General features: G+C 42.3%; 1 protein-coding gene across 1 annotated transcript in view; it reads right to left on the bottom strand.

The window, feature by feature from the left end:
* Positions 1–15,347, bottom strand: part of CRYBG3 (crystallin beta-gamma domain containing 3) — a 273,103-nt gene that overhangs the window by 99,564 nt on the left and 158,192 nt on the right. The window contains exons 7-9 of the mRNA XM_069760996.1: positions 14,019–14,166; positions 5,120–5,250; positions 2,823–2,937 (exon numbers count right to left, since the gene is read on the bottom strand). Of these exons, the coding sequence (XP_069617097.1) occupies positions 2,823–2,937; positions 5,120–5,250; positions 14,019–14,166 (394 nt within the window). The remainder of the gene's footprint in view (positions 1–2,822; positions 2,938–5,119; positions 5,251–14,018; positions 14,167–15,347) is intronic.

Genomic DNA, 15,347 nt, shown 5'->3' with positions numbered 1-15,347 from the left:
CTAAGTAGGACTCTAATAGCTGGGTGTTAGATCATATTAGTAAGAGGCAGATCCTGCATGTCTGTACGCAGAGTATAAAAATATATATATGTAATTAAGCCAGTAATTTTATGCACTAATCCAATGATCGCGGGGATCGATGACATCACAGACTTTCAGTATTTTAGTGATGAAACCGTATACTGGAGAATCGATATTCCAGACTGCACGCAATGTAATAATAGGAAAGAATCAATCCAGAGCTCGTCTGAGGAAGGCTACCCATGAGCGATAATACAAAAGTAAGATATATAACTACTTATCCAGCGAGCAGAATGTGTACGTTAAAGCGAAACAGCTGTCTGACATCTGACAAATTCAGTTCTGGTACAGCTACATAAACTATCTGTAAATTTTGGAGATTTCTGCATATTAGTAGGTTTGTTTGGAGTCTGTTACCATGGAGATACATAGGTCAGCATAGGAGCTGAATATACTAAATGTTTAGTCTGCTTATTAAAGACTATTAGCAAAAGTCATCAATACAGGCATAGTCCAGTATTGGTGCGGTTGGGACTTGTGGTGCCACCCATATATGCCTATGAGCTGATCAAGTTTGGGTCAAGAGACCTGCAGCCAATCATTGCTCAGTACTCCATACTCAGCCCGTAAAACACGGATGTATAACACTGGCCTCAGTCAGTAGGTGTAATTAGCTTCCTGCTGTGATCTATGGAGCAGCACCACACACTATTTAAACTCTTATAATCTGGGAGTTGTCTTTTATCAGTGTATACTGACCCCAGGTTGTTTCTCCTGGTATTCTCTGCTTTCTGAGCCTTGTCTGAGTTAAAGAAGCGCTCCCATCAAAGTCTTTATCATCTTAATATATTACAATCATATTATATAACACTATGTATTTACAATTGCTCATTTTGCCTTTATACCCAGTTAATTCTTCTCTTTTCCTTTAGGTCTATGAAATCACGTGATTAAAAATTGAGGAGCTGAATCCTTCTAAGTTCTATGTAGAAAAAGTAGGTCAATTTTCTCTGCACAAGTGATGAGTCATCATTGCAAAAGTCCCTGGCAGGGGGAAGATGTGCAGCTGGGTCAGGAGCTGAAGAGGGGAATGAGTCATATAGGGAAAAGAGACTTCCTGTTACACAGAGCAAAGAGAATAATTAACTGGGGAGAAAGGTAAAATGAGCAATTGTAAGAACACAGTGCTGTATAATATGATGACTGCAATATATTAAGAGGATAAACTAGATAACACAGTTTCCTTATACCAAGGGCGACGTAATGCTGAAGAGTGTTGTACTGAGTTTAGGCACTGTGCAATGAATGCTCCGTGGAACAACCCGTTTTTTTGCCATCATTTCCATACTGGACTTTCTGATCAAATCAATGACATGTAGTTTTCTCCTCCAGTTTTCCATAAAACAGCCATGTTGTTGGCAGTCCATATTAACAGGCGGCTGCATGTCTGCAGGTAAGACTGTTCCACTCTCTTTGTACCTCCTCCTAAGTCGTATATCCACTATACCTACTGACATTATACCTAGTGAGGTGGCCACATAGATTCGGGTGACTCCCATCAACAACAAGGCCCCAAGAGGCAAGAATTAGGGCTTTGCTTCTAATGTGGAGAGTTTGGATATCAGATATGTGCCTGTCCAAGATGACCACCTCTATAGGCGCACTTGATGGGTGGGTGTAACGATGTTCTGCCCTGTCTCCTCCTTGGCTCTGCCCATTATAGTAACATAGTTTTTTAAGGTTGAAGGAAGACTTTAAGACCATCTAGTTCAACCCATAGCCTAACCTAACATGCCCTAACATGTTGATCCAGAAGTAGGCAAAAAAAAACCATGTGGCAAAGAGTAAGCTCCACATTGAGGAAAAACTTCCTTCCCGACTCCACATACGGCAATCAGACTAGTTCCTTGGATCAACGCCCTATCAAGGAATCTATTATATATAACCTGTAACATTATACTTTTCAAGAAGGGCATCCAAAACTGATTGAAATTAGCGTGAAAATCACAAGTGTCACAAAATTTTACAGTAACTTCACAATAAGCAAAAATGTTCCTACTTTTAAAAGTGTTTTATGCCTTTGATGAAACTTAATAAAATTACTATAAAAAAAACCTTTACCCTCTGCCACTCATATTTGATCTCTTTAACCAGCTGTTGGGAGCCCACTGGGTTACAAAGCTAGATCTTAGGAAGACTTGAAATTTTATCTGGATTATCGAAAGAGGGACATTTAATACCCTTGAGGGGCATTATGGCCCCTATTCATCGAACAGTTTTCATTAGAATTTTAGCATAAAGTTGTTTAAAAAATCACAAAGTTTTTGACCAACTTGTAGTTTTTGAAAAGAGGCTGGGGCAAGGCTGGGAGAAGGAGTGCCTGACAAGTGTGTCATAGTTGATGCCACAAAGGTGGAGAACATTTCTTGCAGTGGCATACGGCAGCTGAGAGATGCGCCAAATTCACTCACAACTCTCAACGAATTTGGCGCATCTTACTCCAGCGCACTCCTCATCAAGTCTGGCATACAAAGTGCCAGTCTTGATACTCAGCAGCTACTCCATGGACACAACCCAAAGGTCCCAGTTGTAAATCCAGGCCATTGTATATGGGGTTAAAGAGTGAAGGCCAGGGAACCTCTGGGACCCGCTGAGCAGACTGGATTGTAAAAAGTCTTTCCACGAATCTCTATGAAGTACTGTTAGATTTCCATGAACAGCTCAACTTTATAAAATATAAATACAGTGCTTATGATAATGATTATCCCAGCAAAATTAATATAAGCAAAATGACTTCTCACCATTTTCAAGGGCCTCATAGATTTTAAGCCACTGTCCTGAATTTGGCAAAGTTTACAACCTTCTTCCAATGCGGTGACTGTGCCACTATACTGAGGTTCTGTGTATGCCAGCCAGCTGTAGAAAGATAATGTATACTTATATCTTATAGAACCACACCCCACACATCTATAGAACTATTTTTCTGTATCTACAATTAAAATAAAAATAGACAAAGTGTAATAAAAGACGATTATAGCTGCCTACAATCACTCCCTTTGATGGATGGATTCTTGCGTCAGTTCACAAAGTAAAGGCTTGATGTCAACGTAATCATCAAACCTTAATGGTTATATAGAGTATTATGAAACACAATACTCGTTACATATAAGGATGATAGATGTGGAGACAGATTGATTGCAATAACTGGCAGACATATCCTTTTGATTATCTGTATTTTATTGCTTTTCCCGCTCGGAGATGTCAATATGTTGGCTTTAGGGTGGTCAGCAGACATTGTGTGTGATGGCTGTTGTTTTGCTGGTGCCAGCACAGTTTCAGCCACTAGTTTGTAGAGTGTGATGGCTGTAACTGTGCCCCCAGCACTGACTGAGAGCCGGCCCCAATGCTGAGCTGTTGTCAGTCAGTGCTGGAGGCGCAGATACCGCTCTCTATACACAGAGCGGTGACTGAACGCCGAATGCTACTGAGAGGAATAAAGTTCATTTTCTCCTGGCAGTGGGGTACTAAGTGCGGGCGCTGCACAGTTTCAGAAGGCTATTAACCTGCAGATTAACTCCATATCTGCAGGATGATTTTTTTCACGTGACAGGTGCCCTTTAGCCCTTTAAAGGGATTGTCTCATCCTTTCCACATACCCTATTAGGGAATATGGATGTCTTAGATGAGGGTCTCTAAAGTGGAGATCCGTTAAAAAGCACTGGTTCACACTGGCAGACCCCCTGTGGCAAAATTAGTTGTCTAGAAATGTATGAATAAAACGGGGCACTGCCATTCTTCTGCTCAAAACCAAAGATTGTAACCCAGGATAGAGTAGGAGGTCCCAAAATACAGACACGAATAATACAACTGTACAAGTGAAAACCAAAATAGTTACACATAAAATACAACTTATTAAATAAAAGATAAAAAACATATGTATATCCAAAACAATAGAGACAAAGACATGTTGTTGGGCGAACCAATAGGGAATTCCACATAATGGAAAAAAATCGCACAACCGAGAAATAATTCAAGGAAACTTACAAAAATGCGTACAACCAAGAGAGGTAATAAATTAGTACGTACATCATCAAACACACATAGAATGTTGTTTAGATTGCAGTGCCAAGAAGACAGTAATGTCCTAAAAGCAGGTGAGGTAGAAAAGACTACACACTATAAGTAGCAGCAAAGTGCAATGACCTATCCTCCAAATACACCCGACGCGCGTTTCACGAATGCTTCATCAGGGGTATGAATCTTGTGAAATGCACGTTGGGTGTGTTTGGTGGGTTCACAATTCGGCATTGTACTTTGCTGCTATTATAGTTTGTACTTTATTCCACTGCATGCTCTCTTACCGTATTACTCTCCTTTTGCATGTGTATTTGATACTAAGTGCAGCTATGACTGATACCATTTATTTACATTATGGGGGTTTCACCCAACAATACTTCTATGTCTCTTTTATTTTGGATATACAGTATGTATGGTTTTTTCTTACATATACAATAATAGGTTTATTTTATTCATTTGTAACTATTTTGGTCCTTACTTACATGTATTGTAGTATTGGTGAGACATTCCAATTGTCAACAGTGTGTGTTATAGGATTGCTATTTCCAATTGGTGGCACTAGAGTTCAATTTCTTTTCCTCTCTCAAGAGACAATTTGCATATTTAATTTCCCAGAGGAGCTTGCAAGGCATTTAAGTCTCTTCATACTGGCATGCCAGACCTGGTTTGTCACTCTCCACAAGGAGAAACCTTACCTATTTGACATTGATTGACATTGTCTCCTCTAATTGGGCACTATCAGACTGTCTAGGAGGGAATGGTATCATATACTACTTCATGAGTTCATGCAGCTCCAGAAGGAATAATAGAGGGACATCACAATCCAAAGTTCAGAGAAAAGATTTTTCAGCACGTTTTTCTTTAAACGCACCAATTTACTTGAGTTTGATGACAATCTGTTTGTTAATAGATATATGTTCTGTGTTTTACCACAGAATATTTTTTCCGCTATAGAAATGATGGGTAATATCGATAATAATGAAACAGCAATAAATAAAATATTGGAACAAGCAATACTTACACTCCTGAATTAACTTCTAAAGAACGAGGGTGTCTGCCAACCAAATTTTCTAAGGAAGGAACTTCTGTACGTATGTAAATAGTATCAGACGGGTCCTGCAGGGAGGATATGACCACCTCGGGAAGATAATCCTACAGTAAATGAACAACAAAGGTCTATATTAGATCGCAATAGACCGCACGTTACATAACATATATGAGAAAGCTCAATGTATGCATAAATTAAGGAAAATAAGCCAATATGGAGATAGCTGAGGGAGCGCAAACACCAATTATTCACTAATGAAGGTTTTTTACATCCCGCCGATGATTCAATGAGGCTGGAGAGCTCTATTTGAAACAAATTAATGTGGTGGAACTATTAACCTGCACCACAAGGGTATTCTACCAACATCCAAGCTCCACACCTCTGATTGTGATGATTAATTTTGCACATTTACATAGTGACATTGAGCCGAACCTCAGAGGAGACCAACCATTGCTGGAGTAATACAGCGCGGTGACCGGGAGCAATGTTGTGAATTCTGTGGCAGAGCTCCCTCCTGTGGTCACAAGTGGTACTTCGGCTGATTCTCTCTGTGAGCTTCCGTTGGTGGAGGAAAGTGGTACTGCGGCTTCTGAGTTTCCTTCCTTAGGTGATGTGGTAAAGTCGTTAGGTGCTGCTCTATTTAACTCCACCTAGTGCTTTGATCCTGGCCTCCAGTCAATGTTCTAGTATTGGACCTGTTTCCTCCTGGATCGTTCCTGTGGCCTGCTGCTCTGCATAGCTAAGTTCCGCTTTTGCTTTTTGTTTGCTGTTTTTTTCTGTCCAGCTTGCTTATTTGTTTTCTCGTGCTTGCTGGAAGCTCTGGGACGCAGAGGGTGTACCTCCGTGCCGTTAGTTCGGTACGGAGGGTCTTTTTGCCCCCTTTGCGTGGTTGTTTGTAGGGTTTTGTGTTGACCGCAAAGTTACCTTTCCTATCCTCGCTCTGTTCAGAAAGTCGGGCCTCACTTTGCTCAATCTATTTCATCTCTACGTTTGTCTTTTCATCTTAACTCACAGTCATTATATGTGGGGGCTGCCTTTTCCTTTGGGGTATTTCTCTGAGGCAAGGTAGGCTTGTTTTCTATCTTCAGGCTAGCTAGTTTCTCAGGCTGTGCCTAGTTGCATAGGGAGCGTTAGGCGCAATCCACGGCTGCCTCTAGTGTGGTTGGAGAGGATTAGGGATTGCGGTCAGCAGAGTTTCCACGTCTCAGAGCTCGTTCTATGTTTTTGGGTTATTGTCAGGTCACTGTATGTGCTCTGACTCCTATGTCCATTGTGGTACTGAATTACCAGATCATGACAGTACTGGAGGCCAAAAGTACTAATGATTCTCAATAGAGGGAAAAAAGAAGTTCTGAGACCATTTTTTTTTCTCTGCACTGTGTTTTGCTTTTTTTTTTTTTTTCCCCTAGACATTTGGGTGGTTCAGGACACAGGTGTGGACATGGACATTCAGGGTCTGTGCTCTTCAATGGATAATCTCGTTATAAATGTACAAAAGATTCAAGATTTGGTGGTTCAGAAGCCTATGTTAGAACCAAGAATTCCTATTCCTGATTTGTTTTATGGTGACAGAGACAAGTTTGTGAATTTCAAAAATAATTGCAAACTGTTTCTGGCCTTGAAACCTCGCTCCTCTGGTGACCCAGTTCAACAAGTGAGAATTATTATTTCTTTTTTGCGTGGCGACCCTCAAGACTGGGCATTTTCCCTTGCGCCAGGAGATCGTGCATTGAGTAATGTTGATGCGTTTTTCCTGGCGCTCGGATTGCTGTTCGATGAGCCTAATTCAGTGGATCAGGCAGAGAAAAATTTGCTGGCTCTGTGTCAGGGTCAGGATGAGATAGAGGTATATTGTCAGAAATTTAGAAAGTGGTCCGTACTCACTCAATGGAATGAAGGTGCGCTCGCAGCTATTTTCAGAAAAGGTCTCTCTGAAGCCCTTAAGGATGTCATGGTGGGATTTCCTATGCCTGCTGGTCTGAATGAGTCTATGTCTTTGGCCATTCAGATCGGTCGACGCTTGCGAGAGCGTAAATCTGTGCACCATTTGGCGGTATTACCTGAGCTTAAACCTGAGCCTATGCAGTGCGATAGGACTTTGACCAGAGTTGAACGGCAAGAACACAGACATCTGAATGGGCTGTGTTTCTACTGTGGTGATTCCACTCATGCTATCTCTGATTGTCCTAAGCGCACTAAGTGGTTCGCTAGGTCTGCCACCATTGGTACGGTACAGTCAAAATTTCTTCTGTCCGTTACCTTGATCTGCTCCTTGTCATCGTATTCTGTCATGGCATTTGTGGATTCAGGCGCTGCCCTGAATTTGATGGACTTGGAGTATGCTAGGCGTTGTGGGTTTTTCTTGGAGCCCTTGCAGTGTCCTATTCCATTGAGAGGAATTGATGCTACGCCTTTGGCCAAGAATAAGCCTCAGTACTGGACCCAGCTGACCATGTGCATGGCTCCTGCACATCAGGAGGTTATTCGCTTTCTGGTGTTGCATAATCTGCATGATGTGGTCGTGTTGGGGTTGCCATGGCTACAAGTCCATAATCCAGTATTAGACTGGAAATCCATGTCTGTGTCCAGCTGGGGTTGTCAGGGGGTACATGGTGATGTCCCATTTCTGACTATTTCGTCATCCACCCCTTCTGAGGTTCCAGAGTTCTTGTCTGATTACCGGGATGTATTTGATGAGCCCAAGTCCGATACCCTACCTCCGCATAGAGATTGTGATTGTGCTATCGATTTGATTCCTGGTAGTAAATTCCCAAAAGGTCGACTGTTTAATTTATCTGTGCCTGAGCACGCCGCTATGCGGAGTTATGTGAAGGAGTCCTTGGAGAAGGGGCATATTCGCCCGTCATCGTCGCCATTAGGAGCAGGGTTCTTTTTTGTAGCCAAGAAGGATGGTTCACTGAGACCTTGTATAGATTACCGCCTTCTAAATAAGATCACGGTTAAATTTCAGTACCCCTTGCCGTTGTTATCTGATTTGTTTGCTCGGATTAAGGGGGCTAGTTGGTTCACCAAGATAGATCTTCGTGGTGCGTATAATCTTGTGCGTATTAAGCAAGGCGATGAATGGAAAACTGCATTTAATACGCCCGAGGGCCATTTTGAGTATCTAGTAATGCCATTCGGACTTGCCAGTGCTCCATCAGTGTTTCAGTCCTTTATGCATGACATCTTCCGAGAGTACCTGGATAAATTCCTGATTGTGTACTTGGATGACATTTTGATCTTTTCGGATGATTGGGAGTCTCATGTGAAGCAGGTCAGAACGGTGTTCCAGGTCCTACGTGCTAATTCTTTGTTTGTGAAGGGATCAAAGTGTCTCTTTGGTGTTCAGAAGGTTTCATTTTTGGGGTTCATCTTTTCCCCTTCTACTATCGAGATGGACCCTGTTTAGGTCCAAGCCATCCATGATTGGACTCAGCCGACATCTCTGAAAAGTCTGCAAAAGTTTCTGGGCTTTGCTAATTTTTATCGTCGCTTCATCTGCAATTTTTCTAGTATTGCTAAACCATTGACCGATTTAACCAAGAAGGGTGCTGATGTGGTCAATTGGTCTTCTGCTGCTGTGGAAGCTTTTCAAGAGTTGAAGCGTCGTTTTTCTTCTGCCCCTGTGTTGTGTCAACCAGATGTTTTGCTTCCATTCCAGGTCGAGGTTGATGCTTCTGAGATTGGAGCAGGGGCTGTTTTGTCGAAGAGAAGTTCTGATTGCTCGGTGATGAAACCATGCGCCTTCTTTTCCAGGAAGTTTTCGCCTGCTGAGCGAAATTATGATGTGGGTAATCGAGGGTTGCTGGCCATGAAGTGGGCATTCGAGGAGTGGCGTCATTGGCTTGAAGGAGCTAAGCATCGTGTGGTGGTCTTGACTGATCATAAGAACTTGACTTATCTCGAGTCTGCCAAGCGGTTGAATCCTAGACAGGCTCGTTGGTCGCTGTTTTTTTGCCCGTTTTGACTTTGTGATTTCGTACCTTCCGGGCTCTAAAAATGTGAAGGCGGATGCTCTGTCTAGGAGTTTTGTGCCCGACTCTCCGGGTTTATCTGAGCCGGCGGGTATCCTCAAAGAGGGAGTAATTGTGTCTGCCATCTCCGCTGATTTGCGGCGGGTGCTGCAAAAATTTCAGGCTAATAAACCTGATCGTTGCCCAGCGGAGAAACTGTTTGTCCCTGATAGGTGGACGAATAAAGTTATCTCTGAGGTTCATTGTTCGGTGTTGGCTGGTCATCCTGGAATCTTTGGTACCAGAGAGTTAGTGGCTAGATCCTTTTGGTGGCCATCTCTATCGCGGGATGTGCGTACTTTTGTGCAGTCCTGTGGGATTTGTGCTCGGGCTAAGCCCTGCTGTTCTCGTGCCAGTGGGTTGCTTTTGCCCTTGCCGGTCCCGAAGAGGCCTTGGACACATATCTCTATGGATTTTATTTCAGATCTTCCCGTCTCTCAAAAGATGTCAGTCATTTGGGTGGTCTGTGATCGCTTCTCTAAGATGGTCCATTTGGTACCCTTGTCTAAATTACCTTCCTCCTCTGATTTGGTGCCATTGTTCTTCCAGCATGTGGTTCGTTTACATGGCATTCCAGAGAATATCGTTTCTGACAGAGGTTCCCAGTTTGTTTCGAGGTTTTGGCGAGCCTTTTGTGGTAGGATGGGCATTGACTTGTCTTTTTCCTCGGCTTTCAATCCTCAGACTAATGGCCAGACCGAACGAACCAATCAGACCTTGGAAACATATCTGAGATGTTTTGTTTCTGCTGATCAGGATGACTGGGTGTCCTCTTTGCCTTTGGCTGAGTTCGCCCTTAATAATCGGGCCAGCTCGGCTACCTTGGTTTCGCCGTTTTTCTGCAACTCTGGGTTCCATCCTCGTTTCTCTTCAGGGCAGGTTGAGTCTTCGGACTGTCCTGGTGTGGATACTGTGGTGGACAGGTTGCAGCAGATTTGGACTCATGTAGTGGACAATTTGACCTTGTCCCAGGAGAAGGCTCAACGTTTCGCTAATCGCAGATGCTGTGTGGGTCCCCGACTTCGTGTTGGGGATTTGGTTTGGTTATCTTCTCATCATATTCCTATGAAGGTTTCCTCTCCTAAGTTTAAACCTCGTTTCATTGGTCCGTATAGGATTTCTGAGGTTCTTAATCCTGTGTCTTTTCGTCTGACCCTTCCAGATTCTTTTTCCATACATAACGTATTCCATAGGTCATTGTTGCGGAGATACGTGGCACCTATGGTTCCATCTGTTGATCCTCCTGCCCCGGTTTTGGTGGAGGGGGAGTTGGAGTATATTGTGGAGAAGATTTTGGATTCTCGTGTTTCAAGACGGAATCTCCAGTATCTGGTTAAGTGGAAGGGTTATGCTCAGGAAGATAATTCCTGGGTCTTTGCCTCTGATGTCCATGCTCCCGATCTTGTTCGTGCCTTTCATATGGCTCATCCTGGTCATCCTGGGGGCTCTGGTGAGGGTTCGGTGACCCCTCCTCAAGGGGGGGGTACTGTTGTGAATTCTGTGGCAGAGCTCCCTCCTGTGGTCACAAGTGGTACTTCGGCTGATTCTCTCTGTGAGCTTCCGTTGGTGGAGGAAAGTGGTACTGCGGCTTCTGAGTTTCCTTCCTTAGGTGATGTGGTAAAGTCGTTAGGTGCTGCTCTATTTAACTCCACCTAGTGCTTTGATCCTGACCTCCAGTCAATGTTCTAGTATTGGACCTGTTTCCTCCTGGATCGTTCCTGTGGCCTGCTGCTCTGCATAGCTAAGTTCCGCTTTTGCTTTTTGTTTGCTGTTTTTTTCTGTCCAGCTTGCTTATTTGTTTTCTCGTGCTTGCTGGAAGCTCTGGGACGCAGAGGGTGTACCTCCGTGCCGTTAGTTCGGTACGGAGGGTCTTTTTGCCCCCTTTGCGTGGTTGTTTGTAGGGTTTTGTGTTGACCGCAAAGTTACCTTTCCTATCCTCGCTCTGTTCAGAAAGTCGGGCCTCACTTTGCTCAATCTATTTCATCTCTACGTTTGTCTTTTCATCTTAACTCACAGTCATTATATGTGGGGGCTGCCTTTTCCTTTGGGGTATTTCTCTGAGGCAAGGTAGGCTTATTTTCTATCTTCAGGCTAGCTAGTTTCTCAGGCTGTGCCGAGTTGCATAGGGAGCGTTAGGCGCAATCCACGGCTGCCTCTAGTGTGGTTGGAGAGGATTAGGGATTGCGGTCAGCAGAGTTTCCACGTCTCAGAGCTCGTTCTATGTTTTTGGGTTATTGTCAGGTCACTGTATGTGCTCTGACTCCTATGTCCATTGTGGTACTGAATTACCAGATCATGACAGAGCAATTCTCCTCTGTACTATCCGTCTTTGAAGGTGATATCTCTGACATTAGTGAGTATTAGTGATTGGAGATGCTTTATGGCAATATATATTTCCTCTGCTTAGTGAGACTTGTGCAGAGAGAAATATACTAATAGATAGGAGTCAACTTACTGTGGACCATCATATCTAAGCCTTGTAGACTCAACATTGATTGACATTTCTCGTCAGACCTGACAGTAGCTTGGCTTTACTACTTATTGCTATTTACAACCATTTATTGTGTTACTGTATAGACACAAATCTCCTTCCTATATACCTAAATGTTTTTTCTGAGACTCGAATAGTGATGATCTATCCTTAGGAAAGGTCATCTATATCAGATCACTGGGGGTCCAATACCCAGCACCCCCACCAATTAGCTGGCTGAAGGGGTTGCGGTGCGCCAGAAGTGTAGTGGCCACGAATAGTCCTCCAAGCTCACTCCCATTCATGGAAGCCTCCAGAGGAAGTGGAAGCCAAGGATCATACAAAGAGTTAGCTGAAGTCTGTAGGATACAGATATAGTCTCTAAAACACGTGACTCAGTATAAAATTCTTCATTAAAATAATAAAATTTATCGAATGTACCATTTGGATTGTATGGTCTTCTATTGGTGTTGCCTGCTGGCCGGCAGGTTGTTTGCACTTTGTATATATGGGACAAGCATTGGACACAGTTTTCCTCTCTTTGACATACCAAATGTTGACACTTTACAATTAATTCCCAACAATTCGAAGAGTAAGAGCTCATGGACATGGCTGTATTATGAATTTGTTGGTTCATAGCCATAATGGGGTTCCCACAGAGGCGTATTAGCCCTATAATTTACCTCTATATGACTCCAATTTTATAAAGAACTTTTATTTTCTGTCACATTCAATACAAATCTAACAAAAAAATGATATCATGCTCCATCTAACTCTATATACACATAGTTTTTTCCTTTACAACCATTGTGTCACAATTCTTTTGCTCAGTGTGTCTTGGACGCAGTGAGTGACAGTTCAGTCGTCCAGTCTAGGGCAGGGGCATACTGAGCTGTTGATATTTTGATAGACAGCTCAGCCGTCCAATCTGAGACTGAGAGGTGCTGACTGCTGAGCTTCCTTCAGGTGCTCCCTGTTCTAATTGATTACCCAGCTAGCTAGCTAAGCTGTCACTCCCACATCTCTTCCAATCGCAGTATTTACTCAGTGGTGTTTTGCCCTGTATTCTTGTGCTCTGTTTGTTGTCTGACCATCCGTTTGCCTAGACCCTTTGCTCTAATCCCCCCAGGACATTTTGCCTCCCAGTTTGTTCCTGAGTAGTCACTAGCATCACACATTGCTTATAGCAAAAAATAACTCTTTATAAAGAAGTCGTATCACAGAAGTATTGTATCATGAAGTAAGATAATTTTTTTTTTCTCTGTTTTTTTTTAGGGTTACATAGGTATTCAGCAGGCCATGTCCTGAAAGGGAATTTCTGCAAGTTTTCATCATAGTGCAAAGAGTAGGGAATGGTAAAAAAATTAAAATATACACATTACTCAATGAAGCCCCAAGGACCTATACTTCAATTGCCCCTGATGGTACTAGAAGTAATGACGCTCCATCATTCAATGGACCACCGCTGCAAATTAGTGACTTTTGCATGTAAGGCACATGACCTCTGAGGTTAATAATTGGTTACAGAGGTCATGTGAACAATGTACAATATGGTATCAATTCTGATATTTGCTGGTGAACACCAAAATGTTTTCGAAGTGCAGCGGGGAAATCAGGTAACAAGTAATGCTTATTTCTTCATGTATAACATTCCCTACTCTAACATTTGAAAAATCCCTGAAGACTCCTCTTACTCACAGCAAAAAGGTTCAGTGTGCAGCCTTAATTCCTGTTCCTTACAACCCCGGCCAAAGAAAAGTGTCCCCTGCATAACCAGAGCCTTGGGCACTTGTCCCATTAGTCCACTTATCTACACCCCAGGGCCCAGACGCAGACAGATACAGATGTAAAGATTACTTTACAAATATATCTGATTAAGAGATAAATATGAATCTGACTTGATCCACTAGAGTTTTAGAAGATCCTGCGGTTGACCATAGTCCTACACAATAAAGGGTAGTACAACAGGCCACCAATGGTCTAGTAGAAGACAAACCCATTTGGAGCCAATTACTTGTCATTAGGACCTATTAAATTTAGACAAATTAATCTCTGTTAGAGTGTAGTCTATAGTTGACTAGAAATATAATCTAGTTCTTGAACAGGCATCTCTTTTGGCCAACAGCTATTTTTTCTGAATCCCCCATAAACATCACCAGTCTTTTTGTAGTTTAGCAGTAACTCCACTGGTGTCCGCATGTGTCATTTCGAAGCATCTACTTCTAAGCAATATTTTTTTTTTCATCTTTTTCTTTAATAATTGATTATCACAAAAGTTATCACGCTTACTAGCCATAACCTAATTGCTGCTCTGATGACTATACCTATTAGACTGTCAATCTGGCCTGAAACGAGTGGTGTGCCACTGCACAATTACTGTACATACCTTCACCACTCTCCTCACTGAACCTATGGTGATTTTATCTTGCTTATCATTGATTTTCGGAGAGTCCCAGAGGTGTCGTAACACAGCTTCCCCTTCTTCAAGGACATGTGCACGACCTTCGAAATGTGGTTTTTCATATAGAATCCAGCTGTGGTTGAGAAATAAATACTGTAATAGGAGAACGCCAGCAGAGAAACACACACAGACTGCGGAAGTAAATTATTTTATCCATCTGGAAATTATTTTTATCTCATTATTAAAAAACATACGCATTAAATCTAAGTTATATTTCTGACATAAAAAGAAAATATAGAAAGAAAAATGAACAGAACCAAGCTAATAATATAACAATACAGGTAGAATTAAGGAAATGGCAAAGACCACTAAATCATTCTCCACCTAAGTACTAAGGCGATTTTGTAGAACACTTTAACAATAACTTAATTATGGGAATGCCCCAGAGAAGTTTGGGAATTATTAGGTGTGTGAACATGAATATATGATGAGCCTTCCTGAGATGAATTGGTATAAGACAACCTGAACCAATATCGTAAAGGATTTTGTACTTGTCTTGGCAAATAGACAAAGATGACATCTATTTCCGATATACTTTTCCATCCAGAAAATGTTCCACAACAATGTTAATAATGTGCAAGTCAGCTATTAATGACTCTTCCCTGGAGCCGAACGATTGTCAGGCCTGAATGAAGTCATCTGCCTTGTAGGCTCAAGAGGATAAGAGGATATATTGCCGGAATCACCTGTATGGCAGGATCAGTATTTATCTAGACATTACACCTTCCATCTTATTCCTTCTACATTATTCTAAATTTACAGAACTTCCCAGATAAGAATAGATAAAATAACAACAGTCTGTCTTTGTAGGCCAAATAAAATCCTGTATATAAAATGAAACAAGCCTTTTGTCCGATACTTTATTCTTTTTGTTCCAAACTGTGCAATACGTTTGTCTTTATTTGTTTCATTGGGAGAAAAATGCAGGGTTTGGTGTCCTTGACTATCTAAAAGATAAAGGGCTCCAAAAGTTATTCCGGACTACTAGATACGGTGAAATTGTTGGATTGGTGTTGGTCCCAGAGATCACCAGAATGGGGTGCTTGTTTCCTCTACTATTTTTCTGCAGCCAAGAAGAGCTGAATGGAGCAGCTGGTGGCATATGAGCGCTATTGCTTCATTCTAAAGCCAACCATACACATTAGATTGTTGTCGTCGGAAAGGTGCTCCTGCTGGTCAATCAACCAACAGCCATCTCAGCCAACTCTCCCATACACAGGAGCGCTTGTTCGGCCAAGTGCTCCTGTGCTCTCT

This window comes from Ranitomeya imitator, chromosome 3 (assembly GCF_032444005.1).
Source record: "Ranitomeya imitator isolate aRanImi1 chromosome 3, aRanImi1.pri, whole genome shotgun sequence".
Lineage (NCBI taxonomy): Eukaryota > Metazoa > Chordata > Amphibia > Anura > Dendrobatidae > Ranitomeya > Ranitomeya imitator.
Note: the sequence above shows the minus strand (reverse complement) of the source record. Positions and strands in the feature narration are given on the sequence as shown.